This window comes from Ciconia boyciana, chromosome 10, assembly GCF_034638445.1.
Source record: "Ciconia boyciana chromosome 10, ASM3463844v1, whole genome shotgun sequence".
NCBI classification, from domain to species: domain Eukaryota; kingdom Metazoa; phylum Chordata; class Aves; order Ciconiiformes; family Ciconiidae; genus Ciconia; species Ciconia boyciana.
Window position 1 is genome coordinate 351,674 of NC_132943.1, and position 22,151 is coordinate 373,824.

The following is a 22,151-nucleotide window of genomic DNA, read 5'->3' on the forward strand; positions in this document are numbered from 1 at the left end:
CTTACCTATAATTCCACTGTCCTTGCTCTCCAGGGTGGAGCTAGGGCTGCTAATGGTTCCACAGGGACTACCTTTGCTAGCTGCTGTTTTGCCAACACAGCTATTGAGAGTTGAGCAGGGACTATCAGTGCTAGGTGATGTAGTGCTGCTTGTGAGGGTGGAACATGGACTCACTCCTTGACTGGCTACTGTACACTGTAATGTGAAGAAAAATGAATAGTTATTGTACAAGAGGCAGAACACTCCTGTGCTGAAAATTAGAAACAGCAAGGTGAGGTAGAATAAGATAGCGTCCATTTTTCAAGCAAAAACTTCAAGAAGTGGAAGCTTTATCTTGATTGGGAACCTTAATGAGGTGTTTTCAGATTACTCTTAAGAAGTGACTTCTGAAGAAAAAGGGGAATCTCACAGTTCAGTGGAAGAGTTGCAGCAAGGCAGACTTCTCTATTAAACATTTTACTGGATACCCCTCCCCTCTGCCCCCAGTATTTATTCTTTGGGTTAAAAACACTAGAACTGCAGTCTTATTCCCATTTCACTATCATAGAATGATAGAATGGTTTGGGTTGGAAGCGACCTTAAAGATCATCTAGTTCCAACCCCCCTGCCATGGGCAGGGACACCTTCCACTAGACCAGATTGCTCAAAGCCCCATCCAGCCTGGCCTTGAACACTTCCAGAGCTGGGGCATCCACAACTTCTCTGGGCAACCTGTTCCAGTGCCTCATCACCCTCAGAGTGAAGACTTTCTTCCTTATATCTAGTCTAAATCTGCCCTCTTTCAGTTCAAAGCCATTACCCCTTGTCCTATCACTACATGCCCTTGCAAAAGGTCCCTCTCCAGCTTTCTTGCAGGCCCCCTGCAGGTACTGGAAGGCTGCTATAAGGTCTCCCTGGAGCCTTCTCTTCTCCAGGCTGAACAACCCCAACTCTCTCAGCCTGTCTTCATACGAGAGGTGCTCCAGCCCTCTGAACATCTTCGTGGCCTCCTCTGGACTTGCTCCAACGTGCCAATCAATGAAATCCAAACTGATGCACTAAGATTTATGAGGTCTGGGACTAAAAGCGGCAAAAGGAAGGGGAAGAAAGAGGGATCGGTAGTTACTGTGCAGTTTTGGTTAGCAGATGAGTTTCATATGGATAGTAGCTGCTTGCTTTTCCCCAATTCCTCTACCCCCAAATGACAGAGAAAGACTGTCAAATGGAAGTGAACTTCTCAGGAAAAAACAAACATACATGCCCCAAAAAGCACGCTCCTATTTTAACAAACCACTGACATTTTCCATTCTCATAAATCACTGACAATAGAAGGAAAAAAAGTTCCTCCTAAACACTAAAATAAGGCAGAGAGAATCCTAGAAGCTATTCACATTCATAGTAGATTAGATTTAACTTCCAGAAATGATGAGGAGTCAGTTCTTTCTTTTTTAAGAATGCAAGATAAACTCACAATTTCAAAACAAACGCACACAGTTGTTACAATTAATTTACAATTCTATTACCATGTCTATTAAAATGGAATGTATTTTGGTAAGTATCAAGTAACTGCAACTAGCAAATAGAGGAAATAACATTAGTCCTCTCAGAAATAGCATGAACATTAATATATTATTTTTCATTATCCTACCATGACTTCATTTTTCTCTTCTATATGAGCAGAAGCTGGGATTCCTTCTCCCAGTAAAAAACCCAATCTTGTCATCAATTCTTGTGCTGCCGGAGAACAGCTTGAGTCTTTATCAGGCTTCGCTTCGGAGTGTGGGGGGGGAAAAGTTGGTAAAGATTAGAGTCTTATATTTGGAAACTGATACAAGAGGTAGAAAAAGTACAATCCAATGCAAACACCAGTTCTTCTGTCAGCAACATATCTAACAGAGAAGCTAATGCCATTTAAACTTTTTAATCCATTAGACTTCAAATTGTTGGTGCGTCTTGGATCTTCTGCATACCTGCACAAGTCTAGGGGAGAAAAAAAACCCACCCTGCTAGTCAAAACAGAAATGGTTAAGTGCAACCAGTCATCACTGGACTGATGATCGATGTGATTATTCTCCTAACAGCAGCATTAACCTCAGTGCTATCAAAGCTCAGTGGCAGACTGAAATTCTGTTCCAGTAATTTTTTATAAAGTTTTCTGTAATGTTAAAAACGTGAAAAGTAGAGGTTAATAATACAGATGTTTTGTAATCTCAGTTAACACTCAACTAGTATCATACATTTTTGTTGTGCCTGCTATGCAAAGGATGTGACACCAGATCCAGCTTTTTTGGTTGCAAAAATAATTTTACCAGTATAGTGCTTTAAAATGTCTTCTGATGTCCAACAGATATAACGATACAAAGTTCAAAACGAGGCAACCTCCAACGAAAACAGCCAATCACAGATCTGCTTAGGGAAAACACCTATTGCTAATATAATCTCACAAACTAGCATCTTCTGCCATTTCCTTTCTTTGATGCCAACAGTTTGGGATCACCTACCAACCTGTAATGCTCTTCCCTAGCAGAAACATTTATACAGTATTTATTTATTTTGTCCATTAAAAGAGAATAATATGTAGGCCTGTCCCATCCTCAGGTATAAATAGTCAGTTAATTAAGGAGTATCATCTAACCCCTCTGAGAAATAGCTCACAGCAGGAATTCTCAGCTACAGAACTGCTGGTTGCAGTAGCTACCACCTGACTCTGCAAAGAGGAAAAAAAGCAGGAGCACCCGTACTGCTACTTCCCAATCAGCGCCGTCTGGGCAAGGCACTGAGCTTCTGGATGCCATCCCCACACAAGTGGAAGACAGTAGGGACATCCAAAGAGTTTCACCAGTTTAAAATTTGGAGACTTCATGCAAGAAAAAGTTCCTAACTGATAAGGAGTGCCTCAGAGGAAGAGTGAGGAAAGGGAGAGAGATGTAAGTGTACAGACTTACTGATGAAGTTTGAAAGAGGACAGCCAAGCCTCTCAGACGCACTACCTTCTGCACTATCAACAAGTAGAGCTTGTTGATTAAAAAAAAGACAAGATGGACTGCCCCTTTTACTTTGGTCTTTCCTTTATGGCTTCACTAAGCCAAAGGAGTGTCAGGACAGTATTTACTCTTCATGAAGAGCATATGGTATCTAACCACATAAGACACAGCTGACATTCAGTGGTATTTGCAATAAATAGGACATTTTTCCCCAAGCTGCAGACTGCAAGAAAAACATAGAAAACAATGATTTTAACTGACTGGCTTGACCAATAAGCATTACTTCAACAGTATTTAAATTTTATGAGTGACATAAACCCCATGGTTTGCAAACATGAGTAGTTTACTAGTGAAACATCCTTCTTCATTTCAGTCCAGCTCAATGCCTACTTGAATGCACATATTTCTTAATTCTGTGGACAGCTTAAAGGTTTTACTCTGGAAGATCGAATTACCTGATTCTCACTTAATCCCAAAAGGAGGAAGTCTATGAAATGGTGTCTTTTTTGAAAGCAGATAGCAAAAGTTTTTATATGTCAGAATATTTTGCAAATTGACAGGTCTTAGAGTATTTTCTCTGTAAAACTGTCATTTTGAAGATTACAATTAATCTTTAAAATTACAATCTTGGAAACTAGAGAGTTTGTGAAATCAACATCTTCATTCTTCTATCAAAGTTACAAAACCCTATTATTATTATATTTAAATTTTAATCTTTGACAAGCCTGAATAAATGTTAGGCATAGTACCAAATTCAGTTCAGCAACAGAGATAAAAGCCAAGAGTCTAAGGTGTTCAACCCAGCAACCACTGTTTAATCCTTAAACACTAGAGTTTAATTTTGACCTTCAGCAGTGTTACTGTCTGAGAGTACAACTCTGTGAAGAGGATCATCATGAGATGGTCACCTTTAGATTACGGAATGAAGACTACATGCTCTCCCAGTTGGACATAAAACTTTAATGCTAGCACTAAGATGGCTGTGAAGATAGAGGCACAAGAGGGACCAGGGTAACTATAACATATCGAATAGGGCATACAGAAGAAGATGGTGAAAACAATGACAATGAGTTATATTTTCACTAGTAAGTATCAAAAATAAGGGGCTTTTTTAAAAAGAAAACATTGGCTTTTAAAACTGTAGTTTCCTTTAAAATTGAAGCAAAAGGAAAACAAAACATTGTTCATTTGGAACCTCATCAGTTACATGCAATGACTTTAATGAGGTCAGTTAAACTAAAAAATTAATCTAAAAATACAAGGCATATGAAATCCATGTTACACTGCATATAGTCATATACCAACATATGGGTCATTTTGCTTTGACCGTGACATTCACTGTCAAAGCCACACTCTTGTTATGCACTAGTCAAATTTAATGAACATGAAACTTTTCAAGAATACCAATTAACTCTAGGGAGGTACCTTTTCCCAGCTTTGCCAACACAGGAGTCCACTGTTGCTGCCTTCTTATTTAGCAAGCTTTTACAAAATTTCTAAAATGAAGCATTGTACCCAGTACAGAGTTACACACTTGAAATCAATTTACATTAAAAACAAGTTCAGAAAAATTCTAGTAGGCCTTTGGTATATGTAGCCATCAACAAAACTCAGACATCATTTTGCCTGCAATACATGCACAGCCCCAAGAATTGAGACAGTTATAAAGATCACATAAGTGTAATGGCAAGCATCTCCTCCTTGCCACAAGCATGTTAAACCTGCAAAACATTTTTACAAATAAAAGAATCAGATTTCCTTATTATGCAGGCTCCTTGGTCTGAAATGAACAGCTGTTCTACCAAATAAAGTATCACTGAACAGACTCTTACCATTTTGACTGGGTTCTCCTTGCTCTGATCCTTTTCTCAGCAGTAGAGCTGCCTCACCTGGCACTCTAGGACTTTCCACATACTTGGGCTTCCTGATCGGACCTGCAATGGGAATGAGCCAAGGTAATCTAATTTTTTCCAGATGGATTGCAAGTTTCGTATGTACAGTGTCTATCCTCCGCAATGCAAAAAAGTAGAGGAATTATTTCTTACATACACAGCTGCTACCGTAAAGACTAGCGAGCTGCTGCACTTCCACTCTTGTGAGAAAGAAACACTCTCTTTGGGCTTTTTGGAATGCAAAGCCTGCTGGAAGACAAAACCAATCTGCTTGCTATGACAAACCTGAAAAAGTTGCCTGTATATGTAAAGTGAGTGACTTTTTCATGTTCAAACTCAGACAGCTTTCAATAGGCCTCCTCGGTTCAGAGCTTTTCTTTTCCATTATAACAGGAAGATAATTCTGTTATGAGCATCTTTGAAGCTAGAAGAAAAAGACTACAGGCAGACAGCTTGCAACATCAACACGCTAAATAATTCAAACCCACGAAGCTTTATATTACAGCGTACTTTCTCCAAATACTGACAAATGCCCTGATCATAAGGAGTGGTGAAGACGAGTTCCAAAAAACCAAAAGAAAACCTTAGTGGCTACTAATGGTTTCTGGATTCATTAAACAGCAGCATTCCTAGTTCATGTACATACTAAGTTCAAACATACCACCTTCAGTATTAAGAAGAATTGTGTATCCACACACGCATGTATACTTTTCGAAAATTAAACCGATTCACTCTTTACTCCCACTTTTAGCTTCATGCTTTGGTTTCAGGCTGTTTATGATCCTATTCTTTGCTAAATATGCTTTAGTAGCAACCTACAGGAAATGTTAATTACACAACTTATCTAACAGAAGGGGAACGATGCTGCCCTTTAAAGGTTTAACAGAAAAAGTATACTGGTACTACTGAATCAACAAACATCTGCTCGCACTACAAACACAGGGTGAAATTCTGATCTTAATTCAGCAACTGATAGTACTGGCAGGTAGACTGCTATGCTGATGCACAATGTATCACAGAACTGAAACTCCACCATATATTTATCCACATCCTGAAAAATATGTCAACAGAACTTCATATCAATAAAGGCATTTGCAACACTAAGAGTTTTGGAAAAGTATGAACAGGGAAACTTGCAAAGTTACATGCTGGAAAGCTAAGATTCTTAAATGGCATGGGGAATGGAAACATCATCATCAGTGGTACTGAAAATTCAAACCCAGATTTTTGTCCTAAATTTTCATTAAGACAATCCCAGTTTCTTGTAATGTGTGTAACAAAGCCACTTGAAACTTTCAAGGTTTTAGTGAGCTTAAGGTGTGGTAGGCGATTGCAGTGTTTCATCTAGAAGAACCTAAATATTAGCTGGAAGTCTCTAGAAACACAGTGAGTTCCTGGACTTCACAAAATACTAAACCAGAGGTATTTCTGTGGATTTCCCCAGCCTTGGCAGTAGACAGTGATTTTCCCTTATTTAAATACAACCTCTTGTTATATTACAGAGCTACAGTCTCAGGTTCTCTCTACATGTAACATCATCACAGAGTAGGAAAGGAAGTTTCCTCACTTGAAAATATGTCCAACATGCTGCAGCCAAATGATTTTTAAATACGTACATTAGGCCACAGAGCACAAGAGAAAACCATTCTACTGGCAGCATTCCGCTTTTGCATCTTGCATGTTTGTATATTACTCTTATTATTTTATTAATAATAATAATAATAAAACCAGAGTCTCAAAAGCAAGCATGCAGAGCTTGGCATATTTCACGAAGAACGTTTCTTGTGATACTCTACAGAATCCTGAACTTACAGTTACATGCTCACTTTTTTTTTCTTTTTCTTTTCTTTTTTTTTTTTTTAAAAATCAAAGAACCTCAAAGCTGAATTCTGTCAAATTCAAATGGGAGAAGCTGAAATGCTGTAACTCAGCTCAAATACTGTATTATACCTACACTCTTAAGTGCTAGATTACATTATATATCCTGGGAAAGAAGAAAACACAACCACAAAATGGCAGCAATGTTTTATTTTGGGAACTCCAAAAGTGAATGTTTTTCACCTCTGACCAATTCAATAAAAAAGGTGTAACACCAAACACACACCTCTAATGAACACTCCAAAGGGCTATGGAAGAGCCTGTGATGAATGCAGATGTAGTACTAAATATCAGAGAATCAGACCAGAAAGGAGTTAATAACTTTGTCTTTAAGCTATTCAAATTCTTTAAGCCAGAACTGTTTGAGAAGATTCAGTCACTGGAACAGGCTCCCCAGGGAAGTGGTCATGGCACCAAGCCTGTCAGAGTTCAAGGAGTGTCCGGACGATGCTCTTAGTCATATGGTTTAGTTTTAGGTAGTCCTGCGAGGAGCAGGGAGTTGGACTCGATGATCCTGACGGGTCCCTTCCAACTCAAGATACTCAATGGTTCTAAGAAGGCAGAGAAGGTCCTGGAACCTCGTACTGAACAATAAAAAGGAGAAAAACCCTTGAATATAGGTGCTTACTAAGTGAGCCCCATTTGTCCCCATCTAACTAAAAGAAGCCAGAGTAGTACAAAAATATTCATGTAAGTGTAATTAAACAGCATTTAAGCACTACAAAAGGCATCTTCAACAGTTTGAAATACTGGCTGTCAGCAGAGGAAGGACTCACTGTTAGGACTGCCGTGCTCTCTAGTGAAGCTCTTCCAGATCCGGCAATGAGAGGTTTCCCCACAAACTTTCCTTCCACCCTACCCATTCCAAACTGCCCTTACAGGAACCCAGGTCCCAGCCCAAGGCTCTCTGTCACAGCCGTACGTCCTCACATAATCGCAGTGCAACTCGATTCCCCAGCCAGGCTCGGTTTCTCTTACTTCCCTACTCCGCTCCTCTGCGGAAGCTCTTCTCCCCTTGCTTTCCTACTGTATCCCTCTCTTGCTTTCCCAGTACCTTTCACTCTGCAGTTTAAGTTCAGTGGAAAAGACACCAAACCTTCTTACAGCAGGGTCTTGGTCTTCATCAGGAGCATCTAAATAGTACTAAAATTCTCAAGCACTAACAATTATCAACATTATGCTATACATGCCTTGTTTCCTAGATCCTTCACCTGCTCAAATGCATTAGTTTCCAAGGTATGTATTTTGTTTATAACCCAGAACTAAAAACCACTTCCAGAAGTCTTTTTTAAAAGCACTTACCAAATAGAAAGTCTAAGGCTGCAGCGACTTCAAGTCATGCCAATCTTTGGCTTTCAAAAAAACATTCCTTTTAAATCCTTTCTTTAATCAAACTTATGATAGACTTGAAATCAAAACAAAATCCCAAGATCTCAGATAAGTGTCTTCCCTGGTTAGACTGTTAAGTTTGCACTGACATGCTTTTAAGCAACTGAAGCTCTAGAATCAAGATGTGTTTCCAAGCTCCATCTTTCATCAGTAATAAGCCCATACGGGAAGCATGTGATGAATTCAAGTACTAATACATTTCTTGTATCTCTCAGTAATAAACTGACATGGCTACTTGATTTTTTTATGTTTTTAAAATTTTTTTTAACAAACAGAAAACAATCAATAAAACCATACACAGTATGCAAAACCAGTAAGCCTTTTAAGAAGCAGACCTGCAACACTGCTGCAGAACATGGATTTTCTTATTATGAAACTGCAATTTTCAAGTCGTTTCACTTCCTGACTCTGCCTGTTGCAGAACTAGGGACTGGGTGATGGAAGGTCTTTTGCAAACAGTTTAACTTATGGTTAATGAGAAGTGAAACAGCAGCAGGCCAGGAAAGGCCGCCATCCAGGATTCGAGTCCCAATTACTTCTGTGTCCGCACTGTAACTGCCCAGTGCCTCCAAGGAAGGCCAGAGCTGACGGCAGGAAGCGCCAAGAAAGCTAGAGGCATTTCCACATGAACCAAGGGCAGCTCACGACACACCTCTGGAGCAACAGCTAGCTATGCTACTGCATAAACACGTCCTCCGTGTCCCGTCCCCTCCCCTAAACTAAACTGCACGTTCACCAGCTGATTGAACTCAGCCCTTCCTCCCCTCAGGACGCCTGGGATCAGCCCTGCTTCCGAAGAAAGCAGCTGGGCTCCGTCACCCCCTGCTGAGACAGTGCCTACTTTTCTCTGCCCTGGGGAGCCTGGTCACTGAAGGAAGACGGGACTTTCTACAGGGTCCTATGAAGGAACAGTACTGTGACGTTTACGTAGTGCATCTGTAAAATAAGGAAAATATCCCACGAGCCCAAGTTTTATCACACTGTTTTGTGCACTCCAAGTATCATTGGTAAAGATCACAAAATTGTGGGCATAGTTTTTAAACTTCCCTGACTTAATCATTATAATCACAGTATTAAACTGATACCTGGTTAGAGAATCGCTGACCCAGCACAAAACAAATGTTAATAAATCCTATGTCCTAACAGTGTCCACACAGTGACTTTACAGGCCTACAATATGGCCATTTTTACCAGCATATCTTCATGAGTTTTGCCTGCTACAATCTTAAAGGAATCTTTAAAGAGCAATGTTTTTGATGGAAGAATTTAATATTCATAATGTAGCTTACTCAGATTTCACATAAAACTCAAACTGATATTAAAAGGGTTTTTAAATTACAGTTTGTAGTCTTTCAATCCTTTAAGCTTATAGCATAACACATTAGATACCATTTGACTGAGAAATCATGCATTTCTAAATAGAAAGGAGTGAAAAAAAGATTTCAGATAAATATTCTTTTATGTAGGAACTATAATACACGAATGAAGTGCCAGATTGAAAAGCTGACTTTACAAATACAACCTCATCAGTTGAAAGTTTTATATAACAAGCTCAGTTCTCTCATTTCCTAAGGAAACCAAGCTAAAAAAACAGAGAAAGGGCTTCAGTTATCAAGCTATTAAGCAAGACCTCTCCTTCCCACAAAAGTTCACAAACTTATCAAGTAGAAGCATAAGTCTCATGGCACGAAAGAGTTCCAGTAGATAAAAGGCTAGTGGTAAATTCCCGAAAAATTGTAAAGGTAATTTTTCACTATTTCTGAAGCCAACATATGTCAATCATGACCATGCCTCAGTGCCTATTCTTTTAGTATACGTGGACAGCTATAACTGCAACCATAGATCCACAGATGCTACTGAAGCATTTGACAAGTGATGCCTTCTGGTTAGTTGTACAATGAGATTTCAATAAAGCAATGAAAGATACAGCTAGCACCTTTCCTTAAGTTAAACATACAAAATATAACCAAAGGTAGAGTTTTCAAAACAAACGAGGTGAATGTCCCATTAAACAACAACAACAACAAAAATACATCCTCAATAACAACAAAAAACCAGTTTTAACATAAAATAGCCTGTAATGTATTGGAATCAGAGAAAAAATGACCAAAAAAACCCCAAAACAACAAACAACAAAATAGGCACAAACTGAGTTTCAGTCCTAGTGGATAACCACCTCAGCATGCTGCTGCCTTGCTAAGTGCTACTTTGCCACTGCAGTCCTTCAGGTCTCACCTTCCTCCTCTCACACCAGTAACAAAAGGAGAAGTACTTACCTACCTCACTTGAAAGTGCTTGCAGTATTTGGATAAAACAGAATTGCCTTGCCAGTTATCCTTACTATGTGATGTGTAAGTTGCACACTGCAAACAACTCCAGTAGGCTGGCTTCCCTACTCTCCTCCTCCTTATTGCTAGTATATAACTTAGGACTGCACTTCAAGCTTTCAACTTTTCCTCCTTTTTCTGGTCTGCAACCTCCCTCACTAACAAAGTAAACCCCATTCAGAAAGCACTAGAGAGAGACTGCAGGACTGATGCTAACTATACCACATCGCCCTTGATAAGGCAGTTTTCTTGTCTTCAATTTGGGTCTTCAAATAGCATCCTTCTACTTGGCTCAAAATTCAAGGGCATGCCAAAGTCCTCTGAGACATCCCACATTTTGTTTATTAAAAAACCACAGTATATTTAGGCTATGACACTTGCAGTCACACAAAGTGTCCCATCCTTCCTTTTGGCAACAGTCTCAGATGCTACATTAAGTCTCTGAAAACTACACTGATTTCTTGCTCATTTTCATGAGTCCTTTAAGGCTGACAACTGCTTTTAAAGACAAGTTGCAACTCTCTCCATTTTGGCCTTAGGCTCCCCAGGGTAACAGCCTGCCCCATCACACGGCCACTGACCTGAAGAAGCGTGGCCTGCTACATCACAGGCCTACACACATTATGCCCCAGGTATGGTCTGGTTCTACAAGAGTGCTGAGGTATTTCATTATTGGACCTACCTGTTCTTTCAGATTTCCACCTAAAAGTGGAATATGGGAATACAGTGACAACCTAATTTCTTAGCTAAGAAATACTGGGGAGGGAATGTAAGTCATATATGAACCTATGTTTGTATCTCTACCTAGGGACTATGAGATGATTACATTTTTTAAACTAAAAGGTAGCTTAGTTACCAATTATCACCAGATGGTGCTCTTTCAACGCTATTTCATAACAAAAACAAGGGGCACTGGCCCTGGTGAAAGCAGCTAAAAACCACATTCCTTTGAAACAAAAATCACATTCTTTAAGGAGACAATAGTCCAAATCTGTCATTTGTAAGCAGAAGTACAATTAGATGTATCAAAGTTGAACAACAAAAAGCAACCATTCTGAAAGAACCAGAACAACATGTAGCAAGCATGTAAAATAGATCAGAATGGAAATACCTTCAGGATGTATTTTTAACACGCACACTCTAAGCTGTGGAGGAGACCCTTTATTGAATTTTCTTCCTCACAAACTAATGTGGAAGTGACTTACAGTACTTGCAAATCTGATACACAACATTGCAATAACTAGGAAAGTCTATGGTAAATTTATTTTCATGCACTAATCTAGAACAGGACACATGAATTAATCCATGGATGAAAAAGGACCCATTTAAACGTGAACTGTATCTGCACAATGGAAGCTCTTTTCCAAAAGTGTAAGATGGCTGAGTCAGGTCTGATAAAAGGTTCATCTGGGACAGTATCTTATCAGCAGCAAACAGCAGAGAAGAATTTAAGTTCGGGAAAACACACTTCCCTGGTATATCTTTCCTGACTTGCGTCAAGTGGCTTATTGTTTCCTGAGTGGTCACTTTCTATTTAAGAGTTCTAGATGGATTTTCCTTCCAAGAATTTATCCCAGCCTTTCTTTAACAAATCTGCACCATCCACAAGTTAACTCAACATTGCATAAAACAGTAATCATACTGCCTCCTTTTCCCACCAATTGTCTTTCTTCCAGGCAGAAAAATACCAGCCAAATCTATTTAAATAATTTCTCCTTCAGAGCCATTCCACACCTTTAGTCATTCCTGCAGCCCTTCTCTAGCTCTTTCCTAGCTCTATTGTAGATTTTTAAAGGTGGTATCACCAGAGCTACACCAGTATCTTCCGGAGGCAGACGAGCTACAAATTTATACAATTCCATAACGATACCTTTTGTTTGTTTATGATCTATTGCTTTCCTGGTAATTTTTAATGCTTTTTTGACTGCAGAAGAGCTGATTTTCCACAAGATTACTATAACTTGTGCATCTCCTTCCTAATCCTCTGAACTGGCTTTCCCTCCCATCAATGTTAAATGAATCTGTATCTGTACTGACACTGGGGATTGCCCCGACCCAGGTGCAGGACCTTGCACTTGGATAGCTTACTGCATGCAAGAGGAACTGCTTCCCGGTGTTCTCAAGATCGGTGCACAAAACTGAAGCCTTGGGTGAAACCAGCTCTCTTACCCAGTCTAGTCTCAACTATCAGGTATGCTGATTAATTTGTTTATTAATTAAAAGTTTTAATTAAAGTTTAATTTTAAAACTAACTAAAAGTTCTATTGGACATTTATGGAAGACTCTTCCAGCAGTCGTCTTTGGCATTCACTGATGTCTTTAAAAGGAAAGCTGCTTCCTTTCTCTGTTCAAGCATGATGATATCAATAATTTAAGTCAGTAAACATTTACTTCAAGGGCAGCAGCAGTATCTTTCATTCACACCTTAAACTCCAACAACCAATTTTTTTTAACCTCCTTTATAAATCAGTATTTCCATTCTTTTAGTTGACCCTCCTAAATCAGAGTACAATCAACTATCACCCCTTTAAGAACATGAATATTGGTTTAGTTGCACACCTGTAAGATTACCAACCCAATCAATGTTCATTCTAGCTTTATAGTAGAAGAAACTCAACTTACTGCGACAGTTTTTTGTTTACTGCTCCCCTTCCCAGAGCTGTCCTGCTGACAACTTTTTCCTTGTTCTGTTTGTTTCTGCTCTTTTATCCACCTCCTCCTCAATGAACTATTTCATTAAGGAAGCTTTTGACTCCAAATGAACTGGTTGCTTTAGTTCTGCCAATGATTTTAGGCTCCTTCGTAATTTAAGATATAGCTTCTCTCTTCCCTCCTTTTATAGTTAGACTTGAGGACTGAACTGGGGCCAGAAAACACTGTACCAGTACCAGAAACACTGGTACTCTTCCAAGCTCTTCCCACAAAGAAAAAGCTCCCCCACCTCCTATGCAAATAGTGAAAACACAATGTCACTCACAGTAGATTGTGCAAACAGGATTGTGCAGCTTTCCGTGTTCCAGTGAAGAAGTTCAGCTTGCTCTCCCATGTTTTGCCTGCCCATGTATTATGAGGTTCTAGTGGGTGACCTGCTTGTGGACGGATGGGCAAAAAAGCAGCTACGACCATGCATGCGCTGCAGCAAAGATGCCTCTCTCAGCTGTGTACATTTGTCATCATGCCTGCCCACTGTGATAGGAACAATAAAATAGCTAACAGTGCCGAGGACTGATCAGTTCAGTCTCAAGCCTGAACCCCTACCTAGAGGGGTAGCGGACAAAGGAAAGGAAATGAAAAGTGGGATGCCAGAGATCGGGATAGCAGCTTCAAAGAGACATCAAAACCAAAAAGTCCTGCATTGGTCCAGAGAGTCCCCAGACCAGCAATTTCCGAATCTGTTCTGAACAGATACCTCTAACTTGCTAAACATTAAGGTATCTAAGCGCTTTTCTCAGTGAGATAAGTCCAAACCTGAGATGTGATAATTACATTACTCATGGAACAAATATGCTTATGATGGAACAAAATCCTCTTAGTCTCGAGGGACAGAACGAAAACACCACACTCCCCACAGTACCCCTGTGGCTAATCCATACTGGCAAAAGCATTCTGTACTCTGAGTCACCTGGAATAGAAAACTACAAAGAGGTATACAACATTCACAGGGAAAATAATTTCAAGCATAGCATCCTTTCCCTACCATCGCATTTTTAATTAAAAAAAGAATTAGATAAACTCAAAAAAACCCTCAAGGAACCTAGAAGGTAAAATAACCCTCAAAATCAGCAAATGTTCACAGGGGTAAGAATACACCTGACAGGAAGGGGGAAAAGGTACTTTTCCATTATTTTAAATTATAAATTAAACAGTTGCTGTTTGGATTTATGCATTGCTTGAATGTATAATTTACAAACTGGTCTTACATTTTGGTTGTTGTTGTTGTTGCTGTTTTCCATATGGTACTACCGCTAAATGATACAGTAAATTACCAAAATTTACTAAGATGTTCAAAAGGTTTGCAGTACCTTTTGCTTAACAAGATGTAGTCAAAGGATCTGCTTTCTTTCAGGTTGCACATCTATGACTGTGCAACTTTCTAAAAAGATAGGAAGTTAAGTATAAAATATACTTCCATCATTAACTAAATCACTTTTGGTGGAACTAAGATGCTGGTTTTTCAACAGTTTTATATGACAGATAACCAGATTGCAAGTGGATGAAGCTATTCTAGAAGGAAAAAGTTTGCTCAAGTCCTACTCAAAATGCTGACACATTTTAAAGAAATGATAATGGATAGAAATACTTGCTGCTCAGGTAGCAGTGAAGCCAAGCAAAGAGGTGAAATTAGAACAAAAAACAAAACCAAAAATACCCCTCTGAAGCCACAGATTAACACCTACTTGGAAATATCCAGAAAGGGCAATGAAAGGAAAAGCCGTAAGAGCAACTTGTCAATTAATTTAAATTGAAGATTTTTCTTTTCTAGGCATCACCAACTACAGTCTAATTCTATGAAAGAGTTTGAATGTCAATACCAGTAACACAAAAATGTAAAACATTTTACAGTGCATTTCTTACTGCAGAATGTTTTTCCACACATTATTTTAAAATTATTTAACCAGGAAAAACTATTTTTAGTCACTGATCATATAAGCATAATTAAGTAGGTATTTTTAAATAAACAAATACAGATGCAGGACTAGATAAATGTAAGTTAGAGTATAGACAAATTTGCTAGAAAAGTGGGAATGTACTGAGTATGAAGCCCTCAAATATAGATGTTTTCATGAACATTAGTGCAAATAACTACTGTTTAACTACAACTTCTATTTTTGAATTTATAACTGAAACACACTGTCAGGAAAATCTGACTGTTTTTAACTTACTAACCAAAATCTTTAACTAAAAGTACTCAGACTCAACAAAAAGATATGAAAAACCCTTCATTAAAACTTGGGTAGCATTTAGTGAATATACCCTTTAATCATTACCATTGAGTATACATACAGTATATTGCTTCAGTCTAGTAGATACTAAAAAGAATTTTATTTCAAGGAAGTAAGTTATGCAAGGGTATCACCATCAACATGCCTGAGTTATACAAACAGAACTACAGAACAGAAAGACAGACAGAACAAATGATTACATGTCAAGGGACAATCTTTTCCTCTGCTCTATTACACAGTTTCAAAGACTTTAAAAAATATTAATGATATTATTCACATTGAAAAATATATGGCTAAGTAGTTGCTTTGTCTTCACCTGTAAACTGAGGGGACTGAAATTAGAATTTTGTTCTACCACTGGTTAGATAACTTCATCACTACATCTTAACTTCAGAATACTGCTTGAACTTTCCGTGCAATGCTTTCTTCTTTCACCTACCATATCCTGAAAAATCTTTCACTTGCTACTCGTAAGCTACTAAAACAGAGTTCTTTGAAACCAGTACATTAGGATACTCTTTTTATTACTCCTGCCCCAGATGCTAGACAGATAATTTATATTAAATCGCCCTCCATCAGCTATAGTTTGTTGAAAGTCAAAGGAATAGCACAGAATGTTCCCATCAGCATCCTATCACCTGGTTAGGTATTTGTACAAAATAATGATACTTGCCAATGCATTCACAGCACTTCATAATCTTAAGAAATCTTTTTCTTTGGCTATATATCACAGTGGAATGACTTTGAAGTCACCGTGAACACGGCTTTTCATTCAAAATTTATCAACTGTTAAACATTTTCTGCAAGAGAAACAGTTAGCAGCCTATACTCTGCTTGTAAAAATGTGTGTCACTAAACTAAATCATGGAGAGGGGAGGTTGCTAAGACATTATGTCCAATGTACGTAAAATGCAGTTAAGTTTCCCCAACAGTAACAAAACTAAGAGTTAGATCCTGACCTTCACTTAAGTCTTTGGCAAAAAGCCCATTTCCTTCTCCATTACGAGGACTTCGCCCTATCTTTTAAAGTTGCTTAGCATGCAAATCACTTGTAGTAAGAGACAAAACAACAAACTGCCATTCTGTGGCTCAAAATTTTTATTTGAACTGTCAAAACCAACCCAAAATTATTTTAAAATGAAGTGAGATTACTATTTTTAAATTTTGACAGGAAAAAATAAATACTGATAGGTAACTTAAACCAAGAATACTTTTTACAAACTGTACTTACTATCCTGTGGCAATTCTTCGAGCAACATTTCTTCTTTAATTTTATGTAAAATGGGTCATTAACCAAGACATTTCTTAGTGCGGACAAAAACCAACTTTCGACAGTCGTTGTTCCTAGACCTTATATGCTTTACAACAAAGAACCTCAAAACTGCTGAGTGTCTCCACAAGTAATAGGAATATGGACAACTTCATTTGATGCTCAAGCTCTGACCTGAATGAACCCAAGTGATGCTAGCGTGTTGGAATGATTTATATGTACAGAATGCTGATAAAAAGGGAACCAGATGGAGCACCTTATTTAGCAAAGCTCACACGTAAGTATGCAGTCATTACTAAGGACACAACTGCTGAAAATTAACACATTTCTTGTCACAACCTCAGCAGCGATTTAGCTGTTAATACATTTATGTATGTAGATACGAGTAAAATAAATGAACTGTAAAAGCCACAAACAACATTCACTCTTACACAGTCACTAACATATGCATACACAAAGGTTTCTGCAGCTGTCTTCTACCTAACTCATACACTACTCATAAATAATCAGTTTTAAACATATTCAGACATTTCAATATAGGTATTTGCGATACCAATTCTTTGCCATATGAAATAATACATTCTATTTCATCACCAATTACCTTTTTTCCCTGGGAACACTGAAAAAGCATTCATTGTTCTTGTTTTTATTACAAAAGATTAACACGATTTTACCGTGTTACTTTTATAGAAAGTGTATCAAAAACAGAGTTAAAGTGCTATGAAGATTTTAGTTGCTCATCAGTTTGATTTTACCTGGAGACTTTTTGTTTGATCTTGACTGCATCAAATAGGACTGGCGTGGCAGCAGAGGTGAAGACGGCAGCGACATTGAGACTCCTTTAGCCAAGTTCATTCTGTAAGTGTCCTCAGAGGTTGGCTCATCGCCAACGGGAAAATCTGCACTGTGGCCAGATGTTGCTATAACTTGCAAGGCATTCTCCAGGCAGGAGTCACCTGCTAAAAATAAAATGCTGTCATCCGTTATGCGATATGCCAAAATAAAAAGCACAGTTACATTGAAATACAAGTATTTAACACAGAGAAACATATTTGCCTGCAACAATTCAGCATGACTTGTCTTACTGTGTACCCTCCACTGCAGAATCCAGATAACCACTAGAAAAATTTAAATACACAAGTAAGCGAGATTTTCTTTTACTGTAACAGAGACAGCAAGGGAGAAGAAAAACCTCACTTTCAACAAAGGAAAAGTACTTTTCCAATTTCCTCCTTAGAGGTAAAACCAATTTTCCTAAAAGTATTTTTACAGCTGAAAGGCTATTTTAGGATCACTGTGATATCCTGAAAGTCAAGACCATCTGAAAATAGTGTTTACTAAACTAGTTAGTTAAAGAAGGAATTTTGTTGGGTTACCCCTTACACTCAATCAAAAGGTGGATAACTAAAAGGTACACTCATAGATGGCCACTCTAAGCTTTATTTTTCTGTTTTAAAACTGAGAGGTCCAGTTATGTGCAATTTGGCAGCAACAGTGATTTTTTTTATCTACGGAAAAAAAAGCTATTGGTTCACAACATACTACGTGGCACATCAAAACATGGAAATACACTCAAAACAGAGAAATCTCTTGTTGGTGCAGGAAATGCAATTTCAGCTAAATCAAGAATGTATTTTCAAAACACAGAAAAATATATGGCTCATAGTAATGATTCAAAGACGGCAGAAATACATGTTGAAAGTGCTTGGTTTTTCCTAGTCAGATGACAGAAACAGAGCTGAAAAACAAAGGTTAACAACTAACTACAGCTTTTTTTAATATCCAAATCAGGGTATTGCTCAATAATCTACGTGAACTACTGTTGGTATGACCAAAGATAAAAAAATAGCAAAACAAAACTGATGCAAAGAGGAAAGAGAACGCCAGAACATTTTTAGACAAGTCCATGGGCAACAAGCAGCGTGGCTGAAGTACTGGAACCCAAAGTACAACTAGAAGAAAAGACAAACAAAGGAGAAGTAGTATCTTTTCAAATGTGAATTCCTCATACCAGGTTTATTTTCTTACAGTAAGGAAACACTTCAGATAAATGTGGGTCTACAAGATCCACATTTCTTGTTCATTCTGTTAGTCAATTGTGCCTTCAATTTTTAACAGCTGTTTTCCTACCACATTCCACTACAGGCAGCATTAACAGCATACAATGAACTTCCACGCTGTCAGAAGGAAAAAACAAACCTAATCCTTTGAGAAAAGTAAAAATATTCTTGTTAATTTAACTACCACTCTCTTTTTTTAGAAGTATGCATGGAAGATAAGAAAACCAAACATGCCTGAATGTTTAAGTCTGATTCCCTATTTCCAAAGGTGCATGTATTTAAGATTATTTGTGGGTTTTTTCTAGCCATACTTTTTTCCTCACAAGAACCACACGAGTGCTATGCATGATAAATGACCTTGAAGAATGCTATGCTAGATTCAAACTTTTCTTAACATTTCGTAACTGTAAAACTTACTCTCTTGTTCCTCTGAAACCAACTGAACTACCACCTTCGAAAAGCTCTCCTCTCTGTTCAAACAAAATTCATAGTAACGGGTAATGATTTTAAGAACAACTCCAGTTTCATCATGTCAAGATGGAAATTAAAAACTAAGTAACTGTAAGTTTATAGTCATCTTTGAAGTCCATTGCAACTATATAGGAGTATAACTATTGGTTTAAAATCCTGGGAACTAGAAAAGCAGCTTCAATGTTTTAGCAAGCTAGCTGTAACACACCATTCTTAAAAAAAAAAAAGTACAGCCTAAGTATATATTTAAAATAAAAGGACTAAATATTTCAGACACTATAATCACATATACGAGATTTTTTTGAAACACCAAGATATCTAAATTACTGAGTTCCCATTCACTTACAGTGGAAATCAAGAGGCTAAGAATTTTCTTTCTCTGTTCTTCTAGAAATTAAACTTTTGCAATAGCTGTTTTTAAACATGGATTTAAGCTTAGGTATATTATTATTTATTATTCAATACAGTACATGTGAGTTTGCTTCATAAATTGTTGAAGAACACACAGAAAAACTTGTTGTGATATTCCATTTTTTCCTTTGAACATAAGCAAAAAGCAAGGAAGTAGCAGGGTAATGCAGCTAACTACAATTAGAAAATACTGGCATTCTTGTTAGAGTTTTTTACTAGATACGTTGCCAAGGTTGTAATTTGGAATTTGTGTAAGTATTCCATCTGGAATGCTAGTGAGGGAATGCAAGAGACAAGAGAACAACAAACAAAAATTACCTCCTCCCCCTTCAGGGTTAATAAATCCACCTACAATTCCCTAATTTCTATTTTCCCTTTTACTATGACACAATCAATCAGTGTTAAATTCATTGTCTTCTTCACAGTCTTTTGAATTAATTTTTATTTATTCTTCTCTATTGTATATGAACCGTTACACCATGGAAGAGAGCTAGATGGGGCTAAATACACTGCTGGTATAACTCTAATCAATAAGTTTACATTATTTGATCATGGCAGTAACTTGAAAGATATTTTACAGTCCATATATATATACACCACTGTATCTTAGCAATTTTTATTACAGCAGTACTCCAATTTTTCTTATTATTGTATTTTTCTGACAGCACCACAAATACTGTGGGGAGAGGTACAAAGATAGGACTTTCATGACTCACATTCTAAGAGCAGGATGACTTAAAAAAAAAAAAATCCAAAATGTGTACCACAGAAATTCTTCTTTTCAATCATTTATTTTCCTAATTTTACAACAAGCTTTTGCTTATTGTTGCTCACATACCCATGCTGTTAAGATACAATAGCTCTTTAGAGCAAAAAATCACACCTTGAGAAAGCCTAACCATACTGGCTTCAACCTATGAGGACATCATATCCTCAGTGATGGAACACGTTTAAACAGTAACGTATTCTACTGAAGCAGAAAAAAGCATGTTATAAATGAAAAATGCTTAGGGTACTACGGAATAGCAGATAGCTATTAGACACACATCACTCCAAGAAAGCAGAAACTGCACAGTTGCTCCTCCGGACCTTTCTAAAAAACTGTTAACTAAATTCTGACACCAGCTAACAGACAAATCCCACATTTGTGACCTCAAAAACCATAACAGGAATAGAAGGGAACCAACAGAACTCATACACCACAACCCTCCGAATACTGTCCCAGCCATAGGCACAAACCAGATCTTCTACCAAGAGAACAATTCCCCACAGACCCCCATGATCCAAGAAGAACTCTAATCATAATAAATGGTAAATGGAAACCTGTAGTGTTCGAATGCTAAAACCTCACATGGACTCGAGGGGCTGTTCACAGAGAAGTAATCTGTTGATGGTAACTAAAAGCTACTTTCAGTTGCAGAAGTCCCCAAGTCCATAAGCAGTCAGAGGCTGGTAACAGGGTAAGCAGGACAGCTGCTTGCTTTGTTTTCTCTCTTCCCTGTGCACCTCCTCAGGGTTATTCTTCCCACCGGCTTTCTCCCTAACAGAAATAAACATACTCTCACCCCCCAAAAGGGAGCAAGAGGTAAAGAAATGGGGTGCAGGGACACAAAGAATAAGTCTGTAGGAAGGCGGAACTGGGCAGTAGATTTGGAAATATACCCTGTCTCTAGCTGATGCTAGGATGAGGCTCACCTTTCTTCACCCCATATAATGGAGTCAGAGCAGGAGGAATAGCTGCTTCATGCCAAGCTAAGACTGCGAGACACCAAGTTCCCACAGAGACAATCCAGTTCAAATGAATAGTAAAGCACTTGCCTCAGACATATACAATCTTATAATAGGCTCGCAGTGAGAGTTACAGGATAAAACCAGAGGCAGATGACCTCTATCTCTTGGTCCTACAGGCTCTCTAAATGGACCTACAAAATTTATTATTCTTGCAGTACAGGGTGAAGGGAGGTTCTATATCCATACAAGTAATGTTACTTATGGCTAGCTATAGTTAAATTACACACGTGATAATGTGGGATGGCAAGCTTCATTCTACACGCTTATACCAGCCTTTCCTAAGTCTCTGAATCTATCCTGTATATTTAATTTATCCTAATCCTGCATTTTCTATTTTGTATAAATTGGGCTGATGACCACATCTACACATTGCATCCAATTACAGCAAAATTCCCATAAGATACTTGGATCTATATATATATGACAAGACAGACGCACAGTTAACAAGCTTCTGGGATCCACAAGGTAATACATTATGCTTTCCACAGAACAACTTGGTATTAGGGAAACACCACTAGAAAAATGCACGAGTAATAGCAGTCAAAATACAATTTGTTACAATGCCCAAATATAATCAGATGCCACACACTGATGTACACAAAAAACCGAAATTATTTGCTACTGTGCTGGTTTTGGCTGGGATAGAGTTAATTTTCTTTATGGTAGCTAGTATGGGGCTACGTTTTGGATTTGTGCTGAAAACAGTGTTGATAACACAGAGATGTTTCAGTTGTTGATAAGTGATGTTTACACTGG

At 38.0% G+C, this 22,151-nt stretch overlaps 1 protein-coding gene across 38 annotated transcripts in view; it reads right to left on the minus strand.

Moving 5' to 3' along the window:
• TANC1 (tetratricopeptide repeat, ankyrin repeat and coiled-coil containing 1) overlaps positions 1–22,151 on the minus strand; it is a 125,133-nt gene that overhangs the window by 44,317 nt on the left and 58,665 nt on the right. For 29 of the 38 annotated variants that reach the window (XM_072875093.1, XM_072875089.1, XM_072875094.1 and 26 more), the window contains 4 exons: positions 17,418–17,621; positions 4,796–4,897; positions 1,628–1,749; positions 6–195 (listed from right to left, as the gene is read on the minus strand). In XM_072875093.1, the coding sequence (XP_072731194.1) occupies positions 6–195; positions 1,628–1,749; positions 4,796–4,897; positions 17,418–17,621 (618 nt within the window). Of the gene's footprint in view, positions 1–5; positions 196–1,627; positions 1,750–4,795; positions 4,898–16,623; positions 16,814–17,417; positions 17,622–22,151 lie in introns of those variants that run through there. The other 9 variants (XM_072875091.1, XM_072875095.1, XM_072875111.1 and 6 more) reach the window with 3 other exon arrangements.